The sequence below is a fragment of the Thalassophryne amazonica genome, chromosome 23 (assembly GCF_902500255.1).
Source record: "Thalassophryne amazonica chromosome 23, fThaAma1.1, whole genome shotgun sequence".
Classification (NCBI taxonomy): domain Eukaryota; kingdom Metazoa; phylum Chordata; class Actinopteri; order Batrachoidiformes; family Batrachoididae; genus Thalassophryne; species Thalassophryne amazonica.
In genome coordinates, this window is record NC_047125.1 from 21,946,096 (window position 1) to 21,974,005 (window position 27,910).

At 43.9% G+C, this 27,910-nt stretch overlaps 1 protein-coding gene across 1 annotated transcript; it reads right to left on the reverse strand.

Moving 5' to 3' along the window:
* Nucleotides 1-1,709: 1,709 nt before the first annotated feature.
* Nucleotides 1,710-27,265, reverse strand: LOC117504660 (carbohydrate sulfotransferase 12-like). The gene is made up of 6 exons (XM_034164155.1): nucleotides 27,211-27,265; nucleotides 21,794-21,910; nucleotides 21,227-21,399; nucleotides 7,693-7,833; nucleotides 2,673-2,980; nucleotides 1,710-2,551 (listed from the first exon to the last, which is right to left on the reverse strand). The coding sequence occupies exons 1-6, from the start codon at nucleotides 27,221-27,223 to the stop codon at nucleotides 2,311-2,313; spliced, it is 993 nt and encodes a 330-aa protein (XP_034020046.1). The 5' UTR covers nucleotides 27,224-27,265; the 3' UTR covers nucleotides 1,710-2,310.
* Between the last annotated feature and the right edge of the window lie 645 nt (nucleotides 27,266-27,910).

The following is a 27,910-nucleotide window of genomic DNA, read 5'->3' on the forward strand; positions in this document are numbered from 1 at the left end:
TCTTTGTGGTGTATCAATTGAATATAGGTTGAAGAGGATTTGCCAATCGTATTCTGTTTTTATTTACATTATACATAACATCCCAACCTTATTGGAATTGGGGTTGTGAATGACATGGTGAGATGCTGAAGAGCTTCGCTCGTTCATGTCTGCGACATATACAGTAGTGTTCAGAATAATAGGAGTGCTATGTGACGAAAAAGATTAATCCAGGTTTTGAGTATATTTCTTATTATTACATGGGAAACAAGGTACCAGTAGATTCAGTAGATTCTCACAAATCCAACAAGATCAAGCATTCATGATATGCACCCTCTTAAGGCTATGAAATTGGGCTATTAGTAAAAAAAAAAAAAAAAAGTAGAAAAGGGGGTGTTCACAATAATAGTAGCATCTGCTGTTGATGCTACAAACTCTAAAAAACCCAAAACTATTATGTTCAAACTGCTTTTTCTGGCAATCCTGTGAATCACTAAACCAGTATTTAGTTGTATAACCACAGTTTTTCATGATTTCTTCATATCTGTGAGGCATTAATTTTGTTGGTTTAGAACCAAGATTTTGCTCATTTACTAGTGTGCTTGTGTCATTGTCTTGCTAAAACACCCATTTCAAGGGCATGTCCTCTTCAGAATAAGGCAGCATGACCTCTTCAAATATTTCGACATCTCCAAACTGATCCATGATACCTGGTATGCGATATATAGGCCCAACACCATAGTAGGAGAAACATGCCCATATCATGATGCTTGCACCACCATGCTTCACTGTCTTCACTGTGAACTGTGGCTTGAATTCAGAGTTTGGGGGTCGTCTCAGAAACTGTCTGCGGCCCTTGGACCCAAAAAGAACAGTTTTACTCTCATCAGTCCACAAAATATTCCTCCATTTCTCTTTAGGCCAGTTGATGTGTTCTTTGGCAAATTGTAACCTCTTCTGCACGTCTTTTATTTAACAGAGGGACTTTGCGGGGGATTCTTGAATCTTGATTCTTCACACAGGCGTCTTCTAACTGTCACAGCACTTACAGGTAACTTCAGACTGTCTTTGATCATCCTGGAGCTGATCAATGTGTGAGCCTTTGCCATTCTGGTTATTCTTCTATTAATTTTGATGGTTGTTTTCCGTTCAAAGAGAAAACCATGTTCAACAGGTGCTGGCTTCATCCTTAAATAGGGGACACCTGATTCACACCTGTTTGTTCCACAAATTGACGAACTCACTGACTGAATGCCACACTACTATTATTGTGAACACCCCCTTTTCTACTTTTTTTACTAATAGCCCAATTTCATAGCCTTAAGAGTGTGCATATCATGAATGCTTGGTCTTGTTGGATTTGCTAACAATAAGAAATATACTCAAAATCTGGATTAATCTTTTTAGTCACATAGCACTACTATTATTCTGATCACTACTGTACACATTATTAAATTGTATGAGTACTTATGCTGTCCATTAGATTGTGTTTGTTGTATTATGATTGAGTTGGAGAAATTTGTTTTCATTTTAAAATTAATGAGTATAACTGTATTAAGGCAAGACTGATTAAACGTTGCAACAATATTCAATGATGTAAAAGAGAATGTTTGAGTGATTAGATTTAATCAGTATAACAGGCACACAAGAGAATGTCAACACTGGTGGTGGTGGAGAGAAGAAAAAGTTTGTGAAATGGAAATTCTTTGTTAAATCAACCATTTTTTTTAAACTTGCAACTGTCGTTGTGCAACACCCTCACTTCTGTCTGAGAGTATACAGCAAAAATAACTACAAACTCAGAACACAACTCTGAGAAGAACCATGACATACCCCACATGTCACTGCAGATAATTTCGAAATCGTGTTATTATACAAGACACATTGGGATCAGTTGGATAAATATGATGCCAAACAAGAACAAACCTGACTGGAAATGTCAAAATAATTTTCTGTCTAAAATTCAGTAATTTATATTCCCAAAAGCTGCACTAAGGTCCAGCAGCAGCACCAAAGTGGTATCCAAAGACAGAGCCAGTCAGGCTGCAACAAACAATTATTTTCATAATTGATTAATCAGTCAAATAATTGATTAGTTGTTTTGTCCATAAAAAGTCCAAAAATAGTTAACAATTTCAATGAGTGTTTTCAAGATTCCGGAGTCACTTCCTGATGACCAAAATCAAAATGCTTTGTTTTGTCCACATCCTAAAGCTGTAGAAAAATGACTAAATCCAAATGTATCCAAATCAACCTGAAAAGCTTTACAGAGAGGAGCTTCTTCATATGGATGTTGAAGTTATCCAACAACATAAGGCTTAGAAGTATGACTTATTCATCTAGCAGAGAATTTGGTTTTTCGTATCCAAACAGCCTGAAGTCTTCCTCGTACATATTGTAGAGCTTCCTTCTGTCCTCTAGGGGCACCGTTCTGAACCAGTCCAACACCATGTTGGAGGAAGTCATGTTTTCATAGGACGGGGGGAACTTAATGTCATCCTGAAGGTTTAAGAGATTGAGCAGCTGTTCAGCATCATCTTGGAGAGTCTCCTGATGACCAATAAAATCAAACCTGAGGACAAAAAACGGAAAACATAACTGTACTGCAGAAAAATTGTAGTTCTTCTCATTGCATGAGTTTACTCCCTAATACATTCAGTGTATTAAATCTTAGTTTTCATAAATGACCTTACTGTATGTGGCAAGGGTGGCACAGGCGATGCATCTGCCTCCAGTGAGGTTCAAAGGGCACGTTCTTCTCCGTCTGAGGGTCCAGCAGGTACTCAATAAAGTTATTGAATGATGGGAACAGACCTGATGTAAATGCCTCATGCATAGAAGGTGTTGGTTCAGGAAGATGACCAAAATGATGCAGAATATGCCAGGCATAATTTTCATAAAAATACCAATTGAACTTCTGAAACTTGCCTCGAAAGGCAGAGAGGAGACGGTTGAAGGGGTCTCGAACAAACAGGAACTTCTTGAAGTGCTTCAGCCTTATCTGTAAGTAGGAGAAGGACTTGAAAACTTTAATATAACACTAGCATTAAAGAACAACTATTTTTGTTCTTGAGTCATATTAAAACATTGTTGCCAAGCCTTTGAGTGCACGACTCATCTTCTACATTTGCATTTTGTGAGATAAATCCCATTTTCCCTTGAATTTAACAAAAAGAAATACAGGGGCATCATGTTTTTTTCACCTCCTTTTCCTCTGTCTTTTGTCTGTCTTTAATCCACATGAGGTTCAGTCTTTTTTTCCTGGTCATTAAAACAAACAAACAAAAACCCCTCCTGCCTCTTTTGGAATCTGCATGCGTTTGCTGCTGCTTCAGTTTCCCCTGTACAGGTCAGTCTTGTTTTGGTGTGAGTTTTATTATGTACTGTCTGTTTCACTGAGACTTGTCCTTCATATGTCACAAAAGATCAAAGCTCAGTTAGTTGATGGTGTTCAGATTAATGTGGTTTATTCTGTTGTTCGAACCAAAGTGACAATTCAATTAGACTTGAATGTGTTTTGTGTGGGCCGCTGAAGAGGAGGTACTGCTGGCCCACCACCACCAGATGGCGCCCTGCTTGGAGTGCGGGCTTCAAGCACGAGAGGGCGCCGAAACTAGTGGAGTGACAGCTGTCACATCATCAACACCAGCTGTCACTCATCTACGTCATCCTCCATAAAAGCCGGACTGCAACTCCACCTCCCCGCCGAGAAATCAGCTACCATTCAGGTAATTTTCTCTGCTGACTTAAAACATTGAGTAATAATCTGAACTTCTTTGCAGCCGTTTTCCTGTGGTGTTTTCCTTATCTGTGGGATTGGCGTTTGGTGTGATCAGCAACGGCTTCGCTTCACACCCCAACCAGATAAGTGATTAGACAGGAGCTGCACAAGTGTGTGATTGGAGGTGGAGGTGCTCCCTCCCAAAAGAACACAGACTGTGGGATTTTACTGAGTGTGCGAACTCACACTCATCAATACTGTTTCTGTTCTCTGCCAGCAGTACCGGGTCTGACTGCTGAAGACAGTGGCCACCTGGGGCGCAGGGCTTGGCGGCTCCGGTGTTCTTCAGATCCGTTGCTGGTGGAAGCTGTGTGGGATCCGGCTCTTCTCTCGCCAGACGTCTTCTATCGTCGAGCCTGCCCACACGTCACCTGTTACTTTTTGGCTTATCCATTGTCCGTTCATTAACGCCCCCTGTTGTGGGTCCGTGTCACAACACCTTCCCAACAGAATGTTGCCTGTGTAGAGCCACAGGCTCGAGATTGGGTTGTGTTTATAAACATTTTTTTGGTGGTGGAACAGGGGCGCCGCCAGGAATTGTGGGCCCCATGAAGAGAAATTGTTGTGGGTCCCCAAAACAAAAACGGTTGTTAGGCCGGCAGAAAATTTTGATTCTGTTTTACATAAAACTATGCATTTTAATTACATTTTTGATTATCATTCCCATATTTGTGAAAAGAAAAACAATTTGACAGTTACTTGGTTGGGAGCACAAAAACACAAGACTGATGCTGTTGAGCAGAGAATATCAGTGGCTGCAAAAAACCCTGCACCCTCTTGGCCCTTTCTGGAAAACTTTGGCTACCACTGCTCCACACTGACAAAAATACATATATGAGGCTGGTTGTTGTTAATCTTCTGATTTCCAGAAAATGTAAACATCTCTCTGATTGGATTGAGAGCAGTCATCCAGTCTGCAGCCACTAGAAATGTTCTCTGTTCCTGCTGCAAAGCAGGGGGTGACTGTCCCAAACTACTGACCAAATATTATATTTCAGTGATAGCTAATGCTTACCCCAAAACACAAATCGGCTGCAAATCGTGAATTATCTGCAAACTGTTAATTGCAGAACGTGAATATCATTCATAATTTTTTTTTTCAATTTAAGTAGTTTACAGATTTCAGTTTACGCATCAATTACTGCAGGAAATCTTGATCGTAAACCCTCAAACAGTAACGTCGTTGTCAAACTCAGGGAGGACAGAAACCTCCCCTGGAGACTCCAGTAAAGTTATAAAGATATACACAGAAAAAGATATTCACAGCTGAAAAAATAACATTGATCTGAGCGAGCAGAAACGTAAGCGTAGGAACTGCACAAAGTGCAAAAACAAAAAGAAACGCGACTTAAATAATAAAATGACCAATAAAATTCACTTATTCACTAAAATTACATTTTTGCATGTTGTTCCAAACTGATTGCTGTAGTATAACCAGCAGGAGTTCACTGATGTGTGCAGTCACTTTTGTGTGACCACACATTATAAAAATGATGCTATTGAAAATTTAAATAATGAAAAATTCTCTTAATGTTTTAAAAAGGCATTTTTCCAAACTGCGTGCTGTAGTATAACCAGCAGGAGACCATTGATGTCTTAAGCAAATTTGGTGATACCACACTTGAATTTATTGAATGTTTTTTTTGTGTGTGTGTGTCTCTTTTTATTTTTGCACTTTGTGGACGGCCCCTATGCTTCCGTTTAACAGCCACCAGTTTGTTCAGATCAGATCAGATTACTTTTCCAGCTCAGAGGACAGCTGAAATGGACTGATCCATTTTCTGTAAATACAGAGGTGGGGCTGAGTGTTGAGAAATGTTTCCAAAAGAAATAAACATAGTGTTAGATTGTAAATTAAAGGAACAGAAAACCCACTGATAAAATACAGCTGGGAAGATCCACTGTGGTATACACTAACGATTGATGCGTATCACTTGCTCACCAATTTCCTTCTGAACAAACACAAAGCCTTTCAATTGTAAAATAAAGTAAATTTCTACAACCCCTGGCAAAAATTATGGAATCACCGGCCTCGGAGGATGTTCATTCAGTTGTTAGTTCAGTTAATTTTGTAGGAAAAAAGCAGAAGTATTTCAAATGGCAACTTTCTGGCTTTAAGAAACACTATAAGAAATCAGGAAAAAAAAATTGTGGCAGTCAATAACGGTTACTTTTTTAGACCAAGCAGAGGAAAAAAATATGGAATCACTCAATTCTGAGGAAAAAATTATGGAATCATGAAAAACAAAAGAACGCTCCATCACATCACTAGTATTTTATTGCACCACCTCTCGCTTTTATAACAGCTTGCAGTCTCTGAGGCATGGACTTAATGAGTGACAAACAGTACTCTTCATCAATCAGGCTCCAACTTTCTCTGATTGCTGTTGCCAGATCAGCTTTGCAGGTTGGAGCCTTGTCATGGACCATTTTCTTCAACTTCCACCAAAGATTTTCTCCCCAGTGCCTTTACCTGACATGCAACCCCATATCATCAATGACTGTGGAAATTTACATGTTGTCTTCAGGCAGTCATATTTATAAATCTCATTGGAATGGCACCAAACAAAAGTTCCAGCATCATCACCTTGCCCAATGCAGATTCAACATTCATCAATCAATCAATCAATTTTTTTTTATATAGCGCCAAATCACAACAAACAGTTGCCCCAAGGCGCTTTATATTGTAAGGCAAGGCCATACAATAATTATGTAAAACCCCAACGGTCAAAACGACCCCCTGTGAGCAAGCACTTGGCTACAGTGGGAAGGAAAAACTCCCTTTTAACAGGAAGAAACCTCCAGCAGAACCAGGCTCAGGGAGGGGCAGTCTTCTGCTGGGACTGGTTGGGGCTGAGGGAGAGAACCAGGAAAAAGACATGCTGTGGAGGGGAGCAGAGATCGATCACTAATGATTAAATGCAGAGTGGTGAATATGACTTTCATCCAGTCATCCACAGTCCACAATTGCTTTTCCTTAGCCCATTGTAACCTTGTTTTTTTCTGTTTAGGTGTTAATAATGGCTTTTGTTTAGCTTATCTGTATGTAAATCCCATTTCCTTTAGGCGGTTTCTTACAGTTCGGTCACAGACGTTGACTCCAGTTTCCTCCCATTCATTCCTCATTTGCTTTGTTGTGCATTTTCAATTTTTGAGACATATTGCTTTAAGTTTTCTGTCTTGACGCTTTGATGTCTTCCTTGGTCTACCAGTATGTTTGCCTTTAACAACCTTCCCATGTTGTTTGTATTTGGTCCAGAGTTTAGACACAGCTGACTGTGAACAACCAACATCTTTTGCAACATTGCGTGATGATTTACCCTCTTTTAAGAGTTTGATAATCCTCTCCTTTGTTTCAATTGACATCTCTCATGTTGGAGCCATGATTCATGTCAGTCCACTTGGTGCAACAGCTCTCCAAGGTGTGAGCACTCCTTTTTAGATGCAGACTAACGAGCAGATCTGATTTGATGCAGGTGTTAGTTTGGGGGATGAAAATTTACAGGGTGATTCCATAATTTATTCCTCAGAATTGAGTGAGTCCATATTTTTTCCCTCTGCTTGGTCTAAAAAAGTAACCGTTACTGACTGCCACAATTTTTTTTCCTGATTTCTTATAGTGTTTCTTAAAGCCAGAAAGCTGCCATTTGAAATGACTTTAGTTTTGTGTCATATCTGTGATCTGCTTTTTTTCTACAAAATTAAACAACTGAATGAACATCCTCCGAGGCTGGTGATTCCATAATTTTTGCCAGGGGTTGTACTGTTTGCTGTGCTATGCATTGGAAAAAAACAAACAAACCTGAATTTATCCTTCAGTGTGTCCTAACTTTGGTTACGTTAAAGGTTGCCAACTAGACTAAAACAGACAATACCCAAGAAACAAACTGTGAGTGTGTAACAGTGTAGTTTTGAAGTACATTAACACTGACCTGTTGCTCTGGTTTTGGGAGATGACTCAAGTAATGGAAGTTATAATTCTGAACAACGTCGGGATGTATCGACATGAGGTCTTGATATGGCTTCCCCTTGTTCAAGGAAATCATCAGCCTCTTCCCGTTTGTACACGCCACCTGTGCAAACAATGAAGCAGGAAAGTATGTTCTTTGTACACAAACAGCGACTTCAAAATATTTATTTGCAATGCAATCATTTTCCCATCACAATCGGATTTTGATGTAATTAGACCCAGCGGCACCAAACTAGGAGCTGATCATGCGTGGGCCAGTTTAGGAAATGAAGCACAGCACAAATTCCCCTAGAAGATTCATAGTTTAGCATCTGTCACAGTCAGCTTACTGACTTCAGCCGCATACACAATCCTAAACACAGACCACCGTTAACGGTCATGTAGCGCTTGGCCTCGATTTGCTCTAATTAAAAAAATACATTAATGCTTTCTCAAAAAAACCTGAGGTTTTGAACTGAGGACAGACTGTGTTTTACTCCAAACTGGGAAATTCCTTGGTCCATCTGGAGACATCTCCGTGGGCCCCAACTCTTGCTCCACATCACAACAGAACTGTAACTCAGAGTTCTTCAAAGGAGCCCTTGCTTGTTGTCACTATGAATTACATGACATTATAATTGCATCACATCAGAATCTGAACTTCCCCAGGCCAGGCGAATCGACCTTTTATGGTTTCACGCCAAGGTCAGAACCTCTCCAGACACTGCAGGAAGATCTCTTCCATGATAAGATGTGGCCATAAACTTTGAGCCTTGACAACCAGCTATTATCTCTAGGTCTCAGTGAAGGAAAATAATTTTGCTTAAAATAAAAATAAAACTGCATCAGTGTTCTTTTATCCATATATAAACATTTAATGTTGTCTGTGTTGCTTATTCAAGCAAATGCTTTGCATGTATTCCATTTAATTGACATGTGTTCCTTGGAACTGCTGTTGTGTTTAAATGTGATGTTTCTGACTTATCCATGTTTTGATAATGGAATATTCTGTTAACTAAGTGGTGTGTGTTGGATGTGTTTAAGCCTTTAATAATGTTATATTCATCCCAAAAATGTCTTAGAACAAATACTATGCCAAAATAGTTAATGTGTTTCAATAATTGAATCATTTCTTTGTCTGCCTTTCTCTGCACATGAAGTTTTCTGTGAAATTACACACCCTAAACGGGCGGAGTTTAATGACATAAGTCCCCTTTAAAAAGTTAGTACAGAGTTTCTGCTCTCAAACCTCTCTCTCTCAACTCTCTTGGAATACTTCTGCCTTTTTCTCTTCTCTCTCTCTGTTCTTAAAACGCTTAACTTTATTTATGGGTCAACAAGGCCCCATGCTAGCCAAGCTGAGCTATCACGTGGCATTCATTCATTGTTATTCCTTGATAACCTCTTTACAAATTAATAGCCTGATGCTTTTCAGGTTCATTTGGTCTTTCGAATTTTTAAGAGAATTTCGATCTGAACTTTTCGAAATCATAACGAATTTACAGAAAAGCGACTTTCCTTTTCTGTACTGTACAATGCTGCTCTTAAAGTTTTAACTTTTTTTCTAAATTCACAAAGGCTTTTAATCTGGCTCCAACAAACTTTTTAAAAGCTACCAGAACCCATTTTCAACAAGCGCTTTCCACCTCTGGTGTTGTGAAAGTGTAGGAACACGGACCCACAACAGGGGGCGTAAAAGCGGGCAATGGATAAGCCAAACAGTAACAATTTAATGTTGTAAATTGTGCACAACGGAATACAGACAACAATCAGTTTGGGACTATAGTCAATTACACGTTGGGTGACGTGTGGGCAGGCTTGAGGATAGAAGACGCCCGTCCAGAACCGAGCCGGATCCCACACGTCCCTCACCGCCAACGGATCTGAAGAACACCGGAGCCGCCAAGTCCTGGGTCCCCAGGTGGTCACCGTCTCCAGCTGTCAGACCTGGTACTGCTGGCAGAGAACAGAAACAGCACAGGTGAGTGTGAGTATGCACACTCAGTAATCCCACAGTCTGTGTTCTTTTGGGAGGGAGCACCTCCACCTCCCGTCACACACTCGTGCAGCTCCTGTCTAACCACTTATCTGGTTGGGGTGTGAAGCGAAGCCGTCGCTGATCACACCAAACGCCAATCCCACAGATAAGGCAACACCACAGGAAAACGGCTGCAAAGAAGTTCAGATTATTACTCAATGTTGTAAGTCAGCAGAGAAATTACCTCCAAGGTAGCTGATTTCTCAGCGAGGAGGTGGAGTTGCAGTCCGGCCTTTATGGTGATGGTGATGAGTTGACTGAGTGACAGCTGGTGCTGATGATGAGTGACAGCTGTCACTCCCAGTGGCTCCGGCGCCCTCTCGGGCTTGAAGCCCGCACTCCAAGCAGGGTGCCATCTGGTGGTGGTGGGCCAGCAGTACCTCCTCTTCAGCGGCCCACACAACAGGACCCCCCCCCTCAACGGGCACCTCCTGGCGCCCGACCAGGCTTGTCCGGGTGCCGCCGGTAGAAGTCGGCCAGGAGGGCCGGGTCCAGGATGAAGCTCCTCTTCACCCAGGAGCATTCTTCGGGTCCATACCCCTCCCAGTCCACCAAATACTGGAACCCCCGGCCCTTTCGACGGACATCCAGGAGCCTGCGCACGGTCCAGGCAGGCTCTCCATCTATGATCCGGGCAGGAGGCGGCGCCGGTCCGGGGGTGCAGAGAGTTGATGTGTGGTAGGGTTTGATTCGTGAAACATGGAACACTGGATGAATCCGCAGTGAAGCTGGTAGCTTCAGCTTCACTGCGGCCGGACTGAGGACTTTAAGTATGGAAAATGGCCCAATGAACCTGTCCTTTAGTTTTTGGGATTCTACCTGTAGTGGAATGTCCTTCGTGGAAAGCCAAACCGCCTGCCCGGGCTAATACGTAGGGGCCGGGGCACGCCGGCGGTCTGCATGGGCCTTAGCCCTCGTCCGGGCCTTGAGCAGGGCAGAGCGGGCGGTACGCCACACCCGACGGCACCTCCTCAGATGGGCCTGGACCGAGGGCACCCCGACCTCTCCCTCCACTAGCGGGAACAATGGGGGCTGGTACCCCAAACACACCTCAAACGGGGAGAGGCCGGTAGCCGATGATACCTGGCTATTATGAGCATACTCGATCCAGGCCAGATGGTCACTCCAGGCCGTCGGGTGCACGGAGGTCACGCAGCGGAGGGCCTGCTCCAGTTCCTGATTCGTCCGCTCTGCCTGCCCATTCGTCTGGGGATGGTACCCGGACGAGAGACTTACGGTGGCCTCCAGTTCCCTGCAGAAGCTCCTCCAAAATTGGGAGGAGAACTGAGGACCACGATCCGAGACAATGTCCGATGGAATCCCATGCAGACGCACGACATGGGTGACCAGGAGGTCTGCAGTCTCCTGGGCCGTTGGGAGCTTCGGGAGGGCCACGAAGTGGGCCACCTTGGAGAACCGGTCCACTATCGTGAGGATGGTAGTCATGCCCTGGGACGGCGGGAGGCCCGTGACAAAGTCCAGGCCGATGTGAGACCAGGGGCAATGAGGCACGGGCAGAGGCTGGAGGAGGCCTTGGGCCTTGTGGTGGTCGGCTTTGCCCCTGGCACAGGTGGTGCAGGCCTTGACATACTCCCGGACGTCGGCTTCCATAGACGCCCACCAGAAGCGCTGCCGGACCACTGCCATGGTCCTTCGCACCCCTGGATGACAGGAGAGCTTGGAACCGTGACAGAAGTCTAGGACCGCAGCCCTGGCCTCTGGTGGGACGTACAATTTGTCCTTCGGACCTGTCCCCGGGTCCGGGCTCCGTGTCAGGGCCTCCCGGACGGTCTTCTCCACGTCCCAGGTGAGGGTGGCCATGACAGTGGACTCGGGGATGATGGTTTCCGTCGGGTCTGACAGCTCGGTCTTGACCTCCTCTTCATGCACCCGGGACAGGGCGTCAGATCGTTGGTTTTTCGTCCTGGGGCGGTAGGTGATCCGAAAGTCAAAACGCCCGAAGAACAGTGACCAGCGGGCTTGCCTGGGGTTCAGACGCCTGGCGGTCCGAATGTACTCCAGGTTCCGATGGTCCGTGAAAACCGTAAATGGTACTGATGCTCCCTCCAACAGGTGTCTCCACTCCTCAAGAGCCTTCTTCACCGCAAGAAGTTCCCTATTGCCGATGTCATAGTTCCTTTCAGGCGGGGTCAACCTGTGGGAAAAGTAGGTACATGGATGGAGAACCTTGTCGGACTCCCCGCTCTGGGATAGCACGGCTCCTATCCCTGAGTCAGAGGCATCCACTTCAACTACAAACTGGCGATTGGGATCGGGCTGCACCAGAACCGGTGCAGTCGAGAACCGGCGTTTCAACTCCCTAAACGCGGCTTCGCACCGATCCGACCAGGTGAAGGGGACTTTTGTGGAGGTCAGGGCTGTCAGGGGGCTAACTACCTGACTGTAGCCCTTGATGAACCTCCAGTAGAAATTTGCAAAACCGAGGAACTGTTGTAGTTTCCTACGGTTCGTTGTTTGGGGCCAATCTCTCACCGCCGCAACCTTGGCCTGATCAGGGGCGACGGAGGTGGAGGAGATTATGAACCCCAGGAAGGACAAAGAAGTGCGGTGGAACTCGCACTTCTCGCCCTTCAGAAACAGCCGGTTCTCCAACAACCGCTGTAGGACCTGACGTACATGCTTGACATGGGTCTCAGGATCCGGAGAAAAGATGAGTATATCGTCTAGATATACGAAGACAAACCGATGCAGGAAGTCCCGCAAGACGTCATTAACCAACGCTTGGAACGTCGCGGGCGCATTGGTGAGGCCGAACGGCATGATCAGGTACTCAAAGTGACCTAATGGGGTGTTAAAGGCCGTCTTCCACTCGTCTCCCTCCCGGATCCGAACCAGGTGATAAGCATTCCTAAGATCCAATTTTGTGAAAATTTGGGCTCCATGCAAGGGCATGCACACTGAATCCAACAGAGGTAACGGGTATCGGTTGCGAACCGTGATCTCGTTCAGCCCTCTGTAATCAATGCATGGACGGAGTCCACCGTCCTTCTTGCCCACAAAAAAGAAACCAGCACCCATCGGGGAGGTGGAGTTCCGGATCAACCCGGCAGCTAACGAGTCCCGGATGTAGGTCTCCATTGATTCGCGTTCCGGACGTGAGAGGTTGTACAGCCTGCTGGACGGGTACTCAGCGCCCGGTATCAAATCAATGGCACAATCGGACGGACGGTGTGGGGGCAGCGTGAGTGCCAGATCCTTGCTGAAGACGTCAGCAAGGTCATGGTACTCGGCTGGCACCGCCGCCAGATTGGGGGGGACTAAAACCTCCTCCTTAGCTGTCACACCAGGTGGAACTGAGGATCCTAAACACTCCCGGTGGCAGGTTTCGCTCCACTGAACCACAACCCCAGACGGCCAATCAATCCGGGGATTGTGTTTTAACACCCATGGAAAACCCAAAATCACTCGGGAGGTAGAAGGTGTTACATAAAACACAATCTCCTCCCTGTGATTCCCACATACAACCAAAGTCACGGGCTGTGTCTGGTGTGTGATTAGTGGAAGAAGGGTGCCATCTAGTGCCTGCACCGACAATGGTGACGGTAAGGCCACTAGAGGGAGCCCAACCTCCTTTGCCCATCTGCTATCCAGCAGATTCCCCTCCGACCCCGTGTCCACCAGTGCTGGGGCGTGAAGGGTTAGATCCCCACTCAGGATCGTGACTGGGATACGTGCAGATTTTCGGGGTCTCCCCGCATGGGTATTGTGACCCACCCTTAGCCCAGTCTCTAAGGACGAGTGCTGCTGTTTTGACCGTTTGGGGCATTCTCTCTGTGTGGGCTCGGTTGAGCTGCAGAGAAAACACTCTCCACGGATCAGCCTCCTTTGTCTCTGATCTGATCGCTTTTTGGCACTGCTCGTTTCCATAGCAACGTCAGCAGGGGGAGCTGTCGTCACATGGAGTGCCCTGGCTGTGGAGCATGGGGAAGTCGGCTCCCTTTCGGACCCGGGAGGAAGAGGGACGGCTTGTGCCTGACCACGCCCTTCGTCTCGCTCCTGTCGGTGTTCTGTTAATCGGTTGTCTAACCGTATAACCAGGTCGATAAGCCCGTCTAAATCCCGCGGCTCGCCCTTCGCCACCAGGTGCTCCTTAAGGACCAGGGACAGTCCGTTTACAAAGGTGGCGTGGAGCGCAACAGCATTCCAGCCGGCTCGCACTGCAGCGATGCGGAAGTCGACTGCATACTTAGCTGCGCTCCGACACCCCTGTCTTATCGACAGCAGCACGCTTGAAGCGGTCTCGCCTCTATGAGGGTGGTCGAACACCTGTCGGAACTCCTTCACAAACTCAGTGTAAATCGTTAGGAGCCGTGAATTCTGCTCCCAGAGCGCCATAGCCCAGGCGCGTGCCTCTCCTTGAAGCAAATTTATAACGTAAGCCACCCGGCTAGCGTCTGACGCGTACATGAAGGGACGCTGTGAAAAGACGAGCGAGCACTGCATCAAGAAGTCCGCGCACGTCTCCACACAGCCTCCGTACGGCTCCGGAGGACTTATGTATGCTTCAGGGGAAGGTGGGGGGGTTCGTTGAACGACCAGTGGAATGTCTGTCTCTGGCATTCGGTCAGCAGGAGGAGGTGCTGCAGCAGCGCCCTGAGCATGCGCTTCCACCTGGGCGGTGAGAGCCTCCATCCTTCGATTGAGAACAATGCTCTGCTCAGTAACTAAGTCCAACCGAGCAGTAAAAGTGGTTAAGATGTGCTGCAGCTCACCTAACACGCCTCCTGCTGGCGTCTGTGCACCTCGCTCTTCCATTGGCTGGTCAAGCGATGGTTGACGCCCCTCGGGATCCATGACGCTGGCCGAGAAATCCTGTTGTGAAAGTGTAGGAACACGGACCCAGGGGGCGTAAAAGAACGGGCAGTGGATAAGCCAAACAGTAACAATTTAATGTTGTAAATTGTGCACAACGGAATACAGACAACAATCAGTTTGGGACTATAGTCAATTACACGTTGGGTGACGTGTGGGCAGGCTTGAGGATAGGAGACGCCCGTCCAGAACTGAGCTGGATCCCACACGTCCCTCACCGCCAACGGATCTGAAGAACACCGGAGCCGCCAAGTCCTGGGTCCCCAGGTGGTCACCGTCTCCAGCTGTCAGACCTGGTACTGCTGGCAGAGAACAGAAACAGCACAGGTGAGTGTGAGTGCACACACTCAGTAATCCCACAGTCTGTGTTCTTTTGGGAGGGAGCACCTCCACCTCCCGTCACACACTCGTGCAGCTCCTGTCTAACCACTTATCTGGTTGTGGTGTGAAGCGAAGCCGTCGTTGATCACACCAAACGCCAATCCCACAGATAAGGCAACACCACAGGAAAACGGCTGCAAAGAAGTTCAGATTATTACTCAATGTTGTAAGTCAGCAGAGAAATTACCTCCAAGGTAGCTGATTTCTCGGTGAGGAGGTGGAGTTGCAGTCTGGCCTTTATGGTGATGGCGATGAGTTGACTGAGTGACAGCTGGTGCTGATGATGAGTGACAGCTGTCACTCCCAGTGGCTCCGGCGCCCTCTTGTGCTTGAAGCCCGCACTCCAAGCAGGGTGCCATCTGGTGGTGGTGGGCCAGCAGTACCTCCTCTTCAGCAGCCCACACAACATCTGGGGTCCAGCAAGCTGACAACCTGACTGCAAGCAGCCATCCTGTTGGTAAAGCCAGACGACACGAAGCCTTTGGGACCGCCTGGCGAGACCACCGGTTTAACCCCTGACCCAAGTGAGCTCATGCTGCAAAGAGCCTAAAACATCAACGACGGACAGATGGTTCAGCCGAACCATTTCTTCAATGGATCAGCTAAGTGACCCAGTTAAAGGGTCCAGAAAAAGGGTTTTGTTGTCAATGGATGCAAAGTGGCTTCTTTTAAAAATATTCATATATTTGTTAAATAATTTTCTTAATAATAATTGGCTTCAAATTTCATCCCTAAATTGTAATCAGGTTTATTTACTTAGTCTTTAAGCTTTATCGCTCTACTTTCTTTCAACTTCTCATGAGTAAGAACATTGTGTCCATAAATGAACATATTTAATCACTGTCCCCAAAAATGCCAGTAAACTGTTCATTTCTTGGATGCTTGTAAATAAAATATGAATATTTCTGCTGTGGTTCATTTTGTGTTCAGAAGGAAACCCTTGGTCAATCGTATTATAGAATTCAAACTTTCAGACCCGAGACTGATTAATTAAATTGAGACTGATTAATAATGTTTAAAATAAAGTACTTATGCTTTAAATAGGTGGTGCCCTGAGGTGATTAGATATTATTCCAATTAAATAATAATTATTAACCTCTAAAATTGATAATTATTTTGGTGACTCATTAAATGAGGCTGAGACCAATTTAATTCAATTTGGGAGTTTAACAATACTTTCGCTACATATTTTTTGGTGCTCCGTGATGCCAGTAACACATTGCGAGGCTTAACTACTTATTCACTACATTAAATTGGTGCCTCCGTTTGAAGTGGCATTCATTCCAAATAATGTAATTCGTTAAAGTTTATTTTGGTGCACCCGTGTGAAGTCATCGCAAACCAATCAGACACAGGCAGGTCCTTTAAAAGCTTTGACATCTCGCTGACCTCTAGCTGTTTTTCAGTTCCCTGCCTGGCGATCCCTCTGCCGCCCTAACATCACTAGTTCGTTCTTGTCTGCCATGGGGGCTGGGGTTTCCCTCCTTCCCCCTCCATTGGCAGGACTTAAGATCATCTTGGCTCATTCCACCGCTCCAGCGACGACTGAAACCAACCCAGATTTTTATGTCATTAATCACTTTCTTTACCCTGTTGAGTCTTCTGGTAGAATTGCTTTCGGACTAGCACTGTAGCGCTTCTAAAGTACACCACACTGAAAGATACAGAGAGAAACACAACATGCCTTTGCACATGGAACCCCTCAACTCACGTGAGGGAATAGTAGTCTAATGTCTCAGGAAAAGTAGGTCAAAGCCACCAATTTTGTTTTGGCGTTTTCTCCGACCAATAGGCACCAACATTACTATAATGAACATCCCATAGCTTGTTCAGCTGATATTTTGTGGGAGGTGATGGTCTCATGGTTAAGCATTGGGCTTAAGACCAGAGGATCTTTGGTTCAAACACCAGCCTGGCTGGAAAATCACTAAGGACCCTTGGGCAAGGTCGTTAATCCTCAGGTTGCTCTCGGTGTGTAGTGAGAGCCTTAGATGGCAGCACCCTGACATCAGTGTGAATGTGGGGCGTAATTGTAAAGCAGATTGAGCTTCTGATGAAGATGTAAAAGCGCTATATAAATGCAGTCCATTTACCATTCACTATGTTTTTGTAGTTATCAATCTTCATTGGGTTTTTGGGCCATCCCAACATGAATCCCTGACGGTAAAATGATAAATATCTCTTGGCCTATTGAGGTTGTGCTGTTTGTGTCATTGCAGAGTATCCATCCATTTTCTGTACCCACTTACTCTAATTAAGGTTCACTGGGGAGGTTGGGGCCATTACAGACCAAGGTGACCAGTTTTCTTCCAGAAAAACAGTGTGGCCAATCTTTAATTACGTTGTGGTAACTCCCAAGATGTATCAGAGACATCAAAAGGAACAACCAACCCTTTGGCCAACAATGAATGTGTTTACCCCATCACATGGACAGGGGGGCTGATGACGTGTCAATTCCAAAAAAACCTGCTGACTTAACAGCGGAAATATTTAATTGCAATTTTAATTGCATGCATGTTTACAAGAAAGCTCAGAAAGTTCTCCAGGAGATCACTTTAACTGTGCTGAAAGACTGTTTGTGTGCTTTGTGTGCTCTATAGGGATGGGTATTGGGAACCAGTTCTTTTCGAGTATCGTTAAGAAATGATTTGATCCATTGACATCGATAGCCTTTTTGCTTAACAATTCCATTATCGGTCCTTTAGAGTGGCCATTCTTTTTGGGGGTGTTTGTCAGGAAAATGACCATTTCTCTACATTGATTACAGACCCTGCAGCGGGTCTGGAATCAATCATTTCTGCAGTGCGGCTTTGCTTTGAACCTTGAATTAATGAAGCAGTGCTTCGATCTGCTGCTTCATTGGTTCTTTGTTTTATTTAAATTTATCTTAATTTTTCCCTGCTAAAACCCTAAAGAGCATATGTCTGTGAGTAATATTTACCTTTTTTATGTTAAACTGACCTGTTATGGTTTTCTGACAGTTGATAGCTATATTTTATAAATAAAAAACTGGACCGATGCTAACGCGTTAGCATGTCTGTGGCATTTTCAATATTAAAGTTAGCAATAAGCTATTCACATCCCCCCCCCCGTCCGCATATATAGTAATGGTAAATGCCACACTGGCAGAACCATTTATCAAATCAAATCAATTTTATTTATATAGCGCCAAATCACAACAAACAGCTGCCCCAAGGCACTTTTTATTGTAAGGCAAGGCCATACAATAATTACGGAAAAACCCCAACGGTCAAAACGACCCCCTGTGAGCAAGCACTTGGCGACAGTGGGAAGGAAAAACTCCCTTTTAACAGGAAGAAACCTCCAGCAGAATCAGGCTCAGGGAGGGGCAGTCTTCTGCTGGGACTGGTTGGGGCTGAGGGAGAGAACCAGGAAAAAGACATGCTGTGGAGGGAAGCAGAGATCAATCACTAATGATTAAATGCAGAGTGGTGCATACAGAGCAAAAAGAGAAAGAAACACTCTCTATATAGCAGCATAACTAAGGGATGGTTCAGGGTCACCTGATCCAGCCCTAACTATAAGCTTTAGCAAAAAGGAAAGTTTTAAGCCTAATCTTAAAAGTAGAGAGGGTGTCTGTCTCCCTGATCTGAATTGGGAGCTGGTTCCACAGGAGAGGAGCCTGAAAGCTGAAGGCTCTGCCTCCCATTCTACTCTTACAAACCCTAGGAACTACAAGTAAGCCTGCAGTCTGAGAGTGAAGCGCTCTATTGGGGTGATATGGTACTATGAGGTCCCTAAGATAAGATGGGACCTGATTATTCAAAACCTTATAAGTAAGAAGAAGAATTTTAAATTCTATTCTAGAATTAACAGGAAGCCAATGAAGAGAGGCCAATATGGGTGAGATATGCTCTCTCCTTCTAGTCCCCGTTAGTACTCTAGCTGCAGCATTTTGAATTAACTGAAGGCTTTTCAGGGAACTTTTAGGACAACCTGATAATAATGAATTACAATAGTCCAGCCTAGAGGAAATAAATGCATGAATTAGTTTTTCAGCATCACAAGACCTTTCTAATTTTAGAGATATTGCGCAAATGCAAAAAAGCAGTCCTACATATTTGTTTAATATGCGCATTGAATGACATATCCTGATCAAAAATGACTCCAAGATTTCTCACAGTATTACTAGAGGTCAGGGTAATGCCATCCAGAGTAAGGATCTGGTTAGACACCATGTTTCTAAGATTTGTGGGGCCAAGTACAATAACTTCAGTTTTATCTGAGTTTAAAAGCAGGAAATTAGAGGTCATCCATGTCTTTATGTCTGTAAGACAATCCTGCAGTTTAGCTAATTGGTGTGTGTCCTCTGGCTTCATGGATAGATAAAGCTGGGTATCATCTGCGTAACAGTGAAAATTTAAGCAATGCTGTCTAATAATACTGCCTAAGGGAAACATGTATAAAGTGAATAAAATTGGTCCTAACACAGAACCTTGTGGAACTCCATAATTAACCTTAGTCTGTGAAGAAGATTCCCCATTTACATGAACAAATTGTAATCTATTAGATAAATATGATTCAAACCACTGCAGCGCAGTGCCTTTAATACCTATGGCATGCTCTAATCTCTGTAATAAAATTTTATGGTCAACAGTGTCAAGAGCAGCACTGAGGTCTAACAGAACAAGCACAGAGATGAGTCCACTGTCTGAGGCCATAAGAAGATCATTTGTAACCTTCACTAATGCTGTTTCTGTACTATGATGGATTCTAAAACCTGACTGAAATTCTTCAAATAGACCATTCCTCTGCAGATGATCAGTTAGCTGTTTTACAACTACCCTTTCAAGAATTTTTGAGAGAAAAGGAAGTTATGAACATTAATACACATATATGCAATTTATTCTTGCAAGACAGAAGATATATAGTGCATGAGTGAACGTGGTGTGTGTGTGTGACCCCCATCCGCCCTTCCCAATCAGGCTACAACATCCTACTCAAAGCCATACTGCCAACTTCTATCAGGAAGGGCCGACCACCAAAACAACACAAAGAAAGACAAGGACGAAAGACAAGTGATGAAGGAAATAGCTGTGAAGTGAGACACCGAGGAGACGGGGCCCCAACCATACAACATACCAGGACAAACAACCACACATGAACAAGTAGTGACAGCAACAGTCTGTTGTTTAATTAGTGATCATCCATACCCGAATCTAGGACACCAGAGTTTTGATCCTCTTGAGAACACCCAAAACTGAATTGTGGTGACGCCCACAAACACACAACCATCCACGCACAGAGACCCAGATCACAGCTAAATATTCAATCACTACTGTGGCTGGTATGTTGGGCCAAGACAAAAGTTCAGAACCACCATATGACATGGACCACTCTGGCACATCAGAAGCCATACGGTCGACCGCAAGCAACGACAGAAATGGGTCCAGGACGCAGGGCCTCAGGAGAAACCAGGAGAAAAAGGCGGAAGGGCACAGGGGCCAGGAAGGGCAGCCATCAGAGCTACTGGGGCAGCACGACAAACCAACAGGGGAGCGGCCCGGCGGCGCTGGAACACACCCCTGACACCACCCCCAATTGGATTTCAGAGCGTCTAGAATTCAACAATTTTCATGCGTGTGTTGTTGTGTGGTAGTTTTGTGTTTCAGGTTTTTTTTTGTTTTTCCACCACTTTCATCCCTGAATATGTCAATCGTGAGTCACTTTTGTGTGGATTAAAGTCACTAACTGGGACTCCTGTCTTGTTGTGAGAAAGAAACGAGAATCGTACTCCATTCTGTTCACACAGCTCCAAATGCTGCGCCGCTCTCTGCTGAGTCAAGTTAGAACAAGAGAATCCACTTGAAACTGTTAACTTCAAAGTGAAACACCGTTTAAATCAAATGACACCTCTTTCCAAATGCTGTAATACAAACAAACTGCAATCGATCAAAATGGGTTTTTTTCCCTCCCAAAATGAGTCGTCTTGCGCTGATGTGCAGCAGCCAGCTGAGCTCAGCTCATTGCTATATGGAGTGACATTCATGCCAAATATCTGAAAGGAAATTTTGACAAAAACTATAGATTTTATTTATTTTTATTTATGTCCAGAGAGCAAGGATCCAGTGACCAATTTAAAATGGTGTTGACATCGAAAACCTGTAAAGCCTACTTTTAGTACACAGAAAATTCACAAGAGGCATTGATAAGGGAATCGGTAAAGAGTCGTATCGATAAGCAGAATAGATAATGGCATTGATATTGATAAAATGCTGTAGGTGTGTATCCACGTGTTCCTCACCTTGGGAATGTAGCAGTAGATGACGGCATATTCGTCATTCACAATGAAGTTTTCCAGATCCAGGCTGGTTAGATCTTCCAAATTGTGCTTCATCTGGGAAAATACCTGTTTGCTAGTTTTGCACATCTGTATAATCAGCTGCTTTCTCAGTTCCTGCCGCTGTTTTCTGACCTCTAGAAGAATGAAAATGAAAACGTCTCAGTGTGTGACGGCTTCTAGGAGTTTAGTAAATCAGATACTCTTGTCCCTAATTTACTAGACTATAAATTATTACTTCTTAGAAGGTGTCTTTTCCTTTGGTGTCAAACTGATTCCAAAACCGGCACCCTCGTGGCCTTTTCTGGAATCTGTTTGATACCTATGCAAGGACTTGGCACCTTAGTCACACAACTGTTTGTCATTTGCTAATCTTTTGACATAAAAACAGGCAGTGAGCACAAAAAAGTAAATAATTATTCAAACCAACCACATCCGTGCTGAGCAGGAACAGGATCTCAAACAAAAATCATCTTATGCATCTGCATCACAACCACCAAACACCGCCCCCCCACGCCCTGTTCTTGTTACCTGTCTTGTCATGTAATCTGGTGATCCAGTAGTAATATGTGACAGGAAGTGTGAAGGTCACAAACCCGAGGAGCAGTAGGAATCCTTTTGGAGTTGTCATTGTCGTTGGGTTTTTGCCTTGAATCAGTAAACAGACAGAATCAGGTGTTTGGCATGCTTCAGGTTAATTTATTGACCAAAATGTATGGCTGATTATCTTTCAGTTTTCTGATTCATATCATGAATCCACATAAATTACAGTAGTGTTCAGAATAATAGTAGTGCTATGTGACTAAAAAGATTAATCCAGGTTTTGAGTATATTTCTTATTGTTACATGGGAAACAAGGTACCAGTAGATTCAGTAGATTCTCACAAATCCAACAAGACCAAGCATTCATGATATGCACACTCTTAAGGCTATGAAATTGGGCTATTAGTAAAAAAAAGTAGAAAAGGGGGTGTTCACAATAATAGTAGCATCTGCTGTTGACGCTACAAACTCAAAACTATTATATTCAAACTCCTTTTTTTAGCAATCCTGTGAATCACTAAACTAGTATTTAGTTGTATAACCACAGTTTTTCATGATTTCTTCACATCTGCGAGGCATTAATTTTGTTGGTTTGGAACCAAGATTTTGCTCGTTTACTAGTATGCTTGGGGTCATTGTCTTGTTGAAACACCCATTTCAAGGGCATGTCCTCTTCAGCATAAGGCAACATGACCTCTTCAATTATTATGACATATTCAAACTGATCCATGATACCTGGTATATGATATATAGGCCCAACACCATAGTAGGAGAAACATGCCCATATCATGATGCTTGCACCACCATGCTTCACTGTCTTCACTGTGAACTGTGGCTTGAATTCAGAGTTTGGGGGTCATCTCACAAACTGTCTGCGGCCCTTGGACCCAAAAAGAACAGTTTTACTCTCATCAGTCCACAAAATATTCCTCCATTTCTCTTTAGGCCAGTTGATGTGTTCTTTGGCAAATTGTAACCTCTTCTGCACGTCTTTTATTTAACAGAGGGACTTTGCGGGGGATTCTTGCAAATAAATTAGCTTCACACAGGCGTCTTCTAACTGTCACAGCACTTACAGGTAACTCCAGACTGTCTTTGATCATCCTGGAGCTGATCAATGGGTGAGCCTTTACCATTCTGGTTATTCTTCTATCCATTTTGATGGTTGTTTTCCATTTTCTTCCATGCGTCTCTGTTTTTTGTCCATTTCAAAGCATTTGAGATCATTGTAGATGAACAGCCTATAATTTTTTGCACCTGCGTATAAGTTTTCCCCTCTCCAATCAACTTTTTAATCTAACTACGCTGTTTGTCTGAACAATGTCTTGAATGTCCCATTTTCCTCAGGCTTTCAAAGAGAAAAGCATGTTCAACAGGTGCTGGCTTCATCCTTAAACAGGGGACACCTGATTCACACCTGTTTGTTCCACAAAATTGACAAACTCACTGACTGAATGCCACACTATTATTATTGTGAACACCCCCTTTCCTACTTTTTCCGCTATTGTGCGCCGTCTTTAAACCGGCTTTAACACTCCTTAATCTGTGTGATGTCCATAAAATGGTCCCTGAAAGCCATCTGAATTTTCCTGGCTGTCTCTCACAGTTTCTGAAAAAATTTGATGCAGCGCTGCTCCAGCCGTTTTCCTCACAATGAAAATCCAACGAGGGGGTCAGACCAGTGCTCACTCAAAGCGTGCTCACAGGCGAATGATGCAACTGACAGGCGTGAAAAAACTCACGCATGCGCACGAAGGTTCAAGCTTGGCTGATGCAATCACACGATTCAAATCCATATGGTTTTTGCAAAAAATAAAAAGCTCGGATACTTTTCTAACAGACCTCGTGGTGGGCACAGCTAACCAAAAAGTTAGCTTCGATAACCACTAATCAGATAACTGGAAAGTTATCTTTTATGATGCCAAACCGCTAAACTGCTAAAAAAATTTTCTTTATTACCGAGAACCGAGAACTATTAGTATTGATTAAGACGCGGCCACATCAGATTACACTGTCAGCTTCTGATAAACCAGTTTCACTTTAAGTGCCGCAGGGGTTGCTGGGTAAATTCAAGGATCACAAACACAAAGAACATGTGAAAAATGAATAAATAAAAAATAAAACCCCAAACACTGTCATCATCTTTCAAAAGCAGTAAAACACAGTATTAGAAGTCACAGTTTATCTCAGTATAAGATACACTGTCATTTATGAGCTAAAAGCTGCTGTTTTTTTCCACACACTTTGAACCCTGCGGCTTAAACAACCAAAATACATCCATTAATGCATTGATTGGCAGAATAAAATAGACGTAGTAAATATAAATTCTTACCTGTTAGTTTCAGTGGGATTCATCTGAATGAATAATCCGCATAAAGCGTCCTTTTTACAAAATCTGAAAGTGTCTAAATGTGAAGAAAAGTCCCTCCCTCTGTACACACAGCTGTGCAGTGAGAGCTCCTCTCCCCCACCGAGTCTTGGTGATTAAATTACAGCCACAAAGAAATAAAATAAAATAATGTGAAAATTGGTCTGTTTTGTTTTTGTCGATAGGACGAGTCAGTGTAACATCAAAAGTGAACCTGAACTACACTACCCACAATGCTCCCTGCGTTGAGCGGCCAATCACGTTTTGCACTTAATGATGATGTCACCAGCAAGTGACAGCCAGCCAGTCTGCTAAAAACACAACAAACGGACTAAAATGTTTGATTTTAGTTTACAAATGTTTTTAACCGTTAAACTTTACCAGCAAAAATGTTTTATCGGATTGAAAGTTATCGGAACTAAATTTATCGGAAGATAATTGGTCCGATGATGGTTTTAAAACTTATCTGAAAAGCTAATCCCGTGGAGATATAGACCTGGAATGGATGTCACGTGACTTGTGGCATGCCGCACGGCGGCCATTACTAAGGGTGGAGAGAGCGCCTTGAGCCAGTTATGGCACCTGTTAAACAGAAGCGAAATGAGAGGAAAAAAGCAGTCAGTGCTTCGCCATCAACTGCACTAAAATGAACTGTACAATAGCCTTAATGTAGAGTAATTATGTAAACAAATGTCTATTTTAAAGTCGTTATGTCGCAATTTAATATCCATATTCTGAGACTATAACTCAACTCCATAAGTTCTTTTCATTAAGCTGCGTTCACATGCATACAGATACGGAAACAAAAATGTTAAAATCTGTGTGTGTGTGTATATATATATATATATATATATATACTTGCAGTTGTTGTTTAATATGATATGTACATGGTGGTCACAGGCCGCATTTAAATTTTAACAGTGTGGTTGAAGGGGATGGGGATGGTCCTTTTTACCCTGACTGAGGGTCAAAAGTCATAAATTCTGAATGGCTTTATATCTACTTGCAATAAAATGTTAGTAAAAATCATATATATGTTGTTGTCATTAAAAGACTAGCAGTAATATTACAGTGGAAAACGCAGCAAGGTAAATGTGTTGTGTGGGCCGCTGAAGAGGAGGTACTGCTGGCCCACCACCACTAGAGGGCGCCCTGCCTGGAGTGCGGGCTCCAGGCACCGGAGGGCGCTGCCGCCTTACGGGAGCAGCCAGGACGACAGCTGTCATCCATCACTGGAGACAGCTGATCCCAATCAATACGGAGGTATATCAGCAGGACGGCATCTCCACCTCATTTGCAGAGATATCGCCTGACCAAAGAGGTAACAATCTCTGCCCATACATATAACTAACCATTGTTGTATTTCTTGTGGAGCATTTGTAGGACAGCTGACTACTGAACAACTTTTGGATAAGTACTCACCTTCCTACACTCCTGTATCGTTGTTAACGAGAGGTGGAGGTGGACTCTCCACCCTCCGTGTTACTGGGTGCAGCCGCATCCACACCTGACTGTTTTTGTTCCTTGCCAGCAGTACCGGATCCGACGAGCGGAGGCAGTGGCCACCTGGGGATTCGGGACTTGGCGGCTCCAGTATTCCCGGGGTTCGGTGGCAGAGGAAATCGGGTTGGTTCCGGTTCGACTTGGACAGACGTCTCCTATCGTCGAGCCTGCCCACACGACACCGTTGTTATTGGACTCAGTCTCAATATTGTAATCGGCTGTGTTGTTGTGCCTGTTTTCACAACAGTAAAAACAGTGTTATTTGATTCCTCCATTGTCCGTTCATTTGCGCCCCCTGTTGTGGGTCCGTGTTCCTACACTTTCACAACAAAATGACCACAATGGCAAGGCATACTTCAGATTTATATTTTAATAAATAAGGATTTTTTTATCCATGCATGTATGGATTCATTAGAGCTTTTAATCAGCTTGAATCCAACTTACAAGGCTTCATTTATAAAAAGCCATCGAGAATTATGATGACAGGAAAAAACATCACAGTAAATGAACAGAATGGCATATTTTTCTGCAAATTTCCACACTTTACATAAAACTTTTTTTTCTACCCAGGCATGTATGGGTTCATTATAAAGAGCAATTAAAGGGCCTTAAAACAAGCCTACTTTTATTAAAAATTCTTAACTAATAGCAACAATAGAACAAGAAAAGCAGCACAGTTTGTCATAATTTCCCCAAATTTCTGCATTTTATCTTAACTTTTTTTTCACCCATGCATCCATAGGTTCACTGGAAAGAGCTTTCAAAGGACTTTAAAACAAGCCTACATTTATTAAAATCCATTAAGAAATGGTGACGCTAGTGCCAAAAAAGAGGTCAGTTTATTATTTATGATCTGCACATCTCCACCCTTAGCAATGGTGCTGCCCTGTCTTGAGCGACGCTAATAGATTGAAGTGCGCACATCCATTCCAGGTCTGTATCTCCATGGCTAATCCGATAGCAAAAACATTAGTTTCGATAATTATCTGCTATCGGATTAGCTGAACTGTGCCCACCACTGTATACACACACACACACACATACATATATATATATACACCGTATTTTCCGGACTATAAATCGCACCGGAGTATAAGTCGCACCAGCCACTTTATCCATTATAAAGAAAAACAAACCATAAATAAGTCGCACCGGAGTATAAGTCGCACCGGCCACTTTATCCATTATAAAGAAAAATAAACCATAAATAAGGTCCACTGGACTATAAGTCCCATGGACATACAGGTATGTTAACATGAAAAGTTCAGATGATAATACTGTGACGGATGCATATTTCACCAGTCGCAACTTGTAATCTGCAGAGTATGATTTTCTTTTTGGTGGCATTTTTTCGGGCCTTCTCCGTTGTCTTGTTATGTTATCAGTAACGTTAAAATTTTTATTTTTCTATGGTAGTCAGAAGTCGCAGGAACAGTCACACAAGCCTCGAGTGCCCTCTCGTGAGCTGCATTTTACCTACGGATATGTTTGTATTTTGCGGACCACATTGCGAGCCGAACCATGCAGCACCTACCTGCGCAGCTCATGACCTCCCAGCGGTGTCGATCCAGCTCCTTCCAAGTGGAGACGCTAATCCTCCGCCGTCGCTCAGCGCTCCCATGCAGCTCTCAGCGTCAACTCTGCTCACACTGATATCCAAGGGTTGAAGCTGTTAGCCGTCCCGGAATAAACACCATGTTCGTCTGCTTCAAACGCTTTTCACAATCATCGACGCCAGCTCCTTCCAAGTGCACACGCTAATCCTCCACCGTCGCTCACCCAATACTCCCACGCAGCTCTCAGCGTCAACTTAAACACTCTGCTCACATTGATATCCAAGGGTTGAAGCTGTTCTGTTCGCCAAGCCGGACTAACAGCAAGCACCGTGTTCGTCAGCTTCACACGCTGTGGGTGAGGTGAGGAATACGCATCCAAAGTTCTGTCCTCTGATTGGTTATCGCGACCAGCGTGAACTATAGGATGGCCGTCATACTACAGTGCCCATGATGCATTGCATTTCCTTTTCCGGTGGCCATTTTAAAACATAGATCGACTCTGTCACGTAAAATTGTTTTGTTACAGTAAATTAATTGAGATCCTACCGGTATATTTTTCATTTATAAGTCGCACCGGAGTATAGGTCGCACCCCCGGCCAAAACATGTAAAAAAGTGCGACTTATAGTCCGGAAAATACGATATATATATATATATATATATATATATATATATATAT

What these genes read in the sequence shown, in the direction of transcription:
- LOC117504660 (XM_034164155.1), bottom strand. An exon ending in CAGATTACATGACAAGACAG is followed by an intron (nt 21,400 to 21,793) that starts GTAACAAGAACA and finishes TCATTCTTCTAG; the next exon opens with AGGTCAGAAAACAGCGGCAG. An exon ending in TCTACTGCTACATTCCCAAG is followed by an intron (nt 7,834 to 21,226) that starts GTGAGGAACACG and finishes TTGTTTGCACAG; the next exon opens with GTGGCGTGTACAAACGGGAA.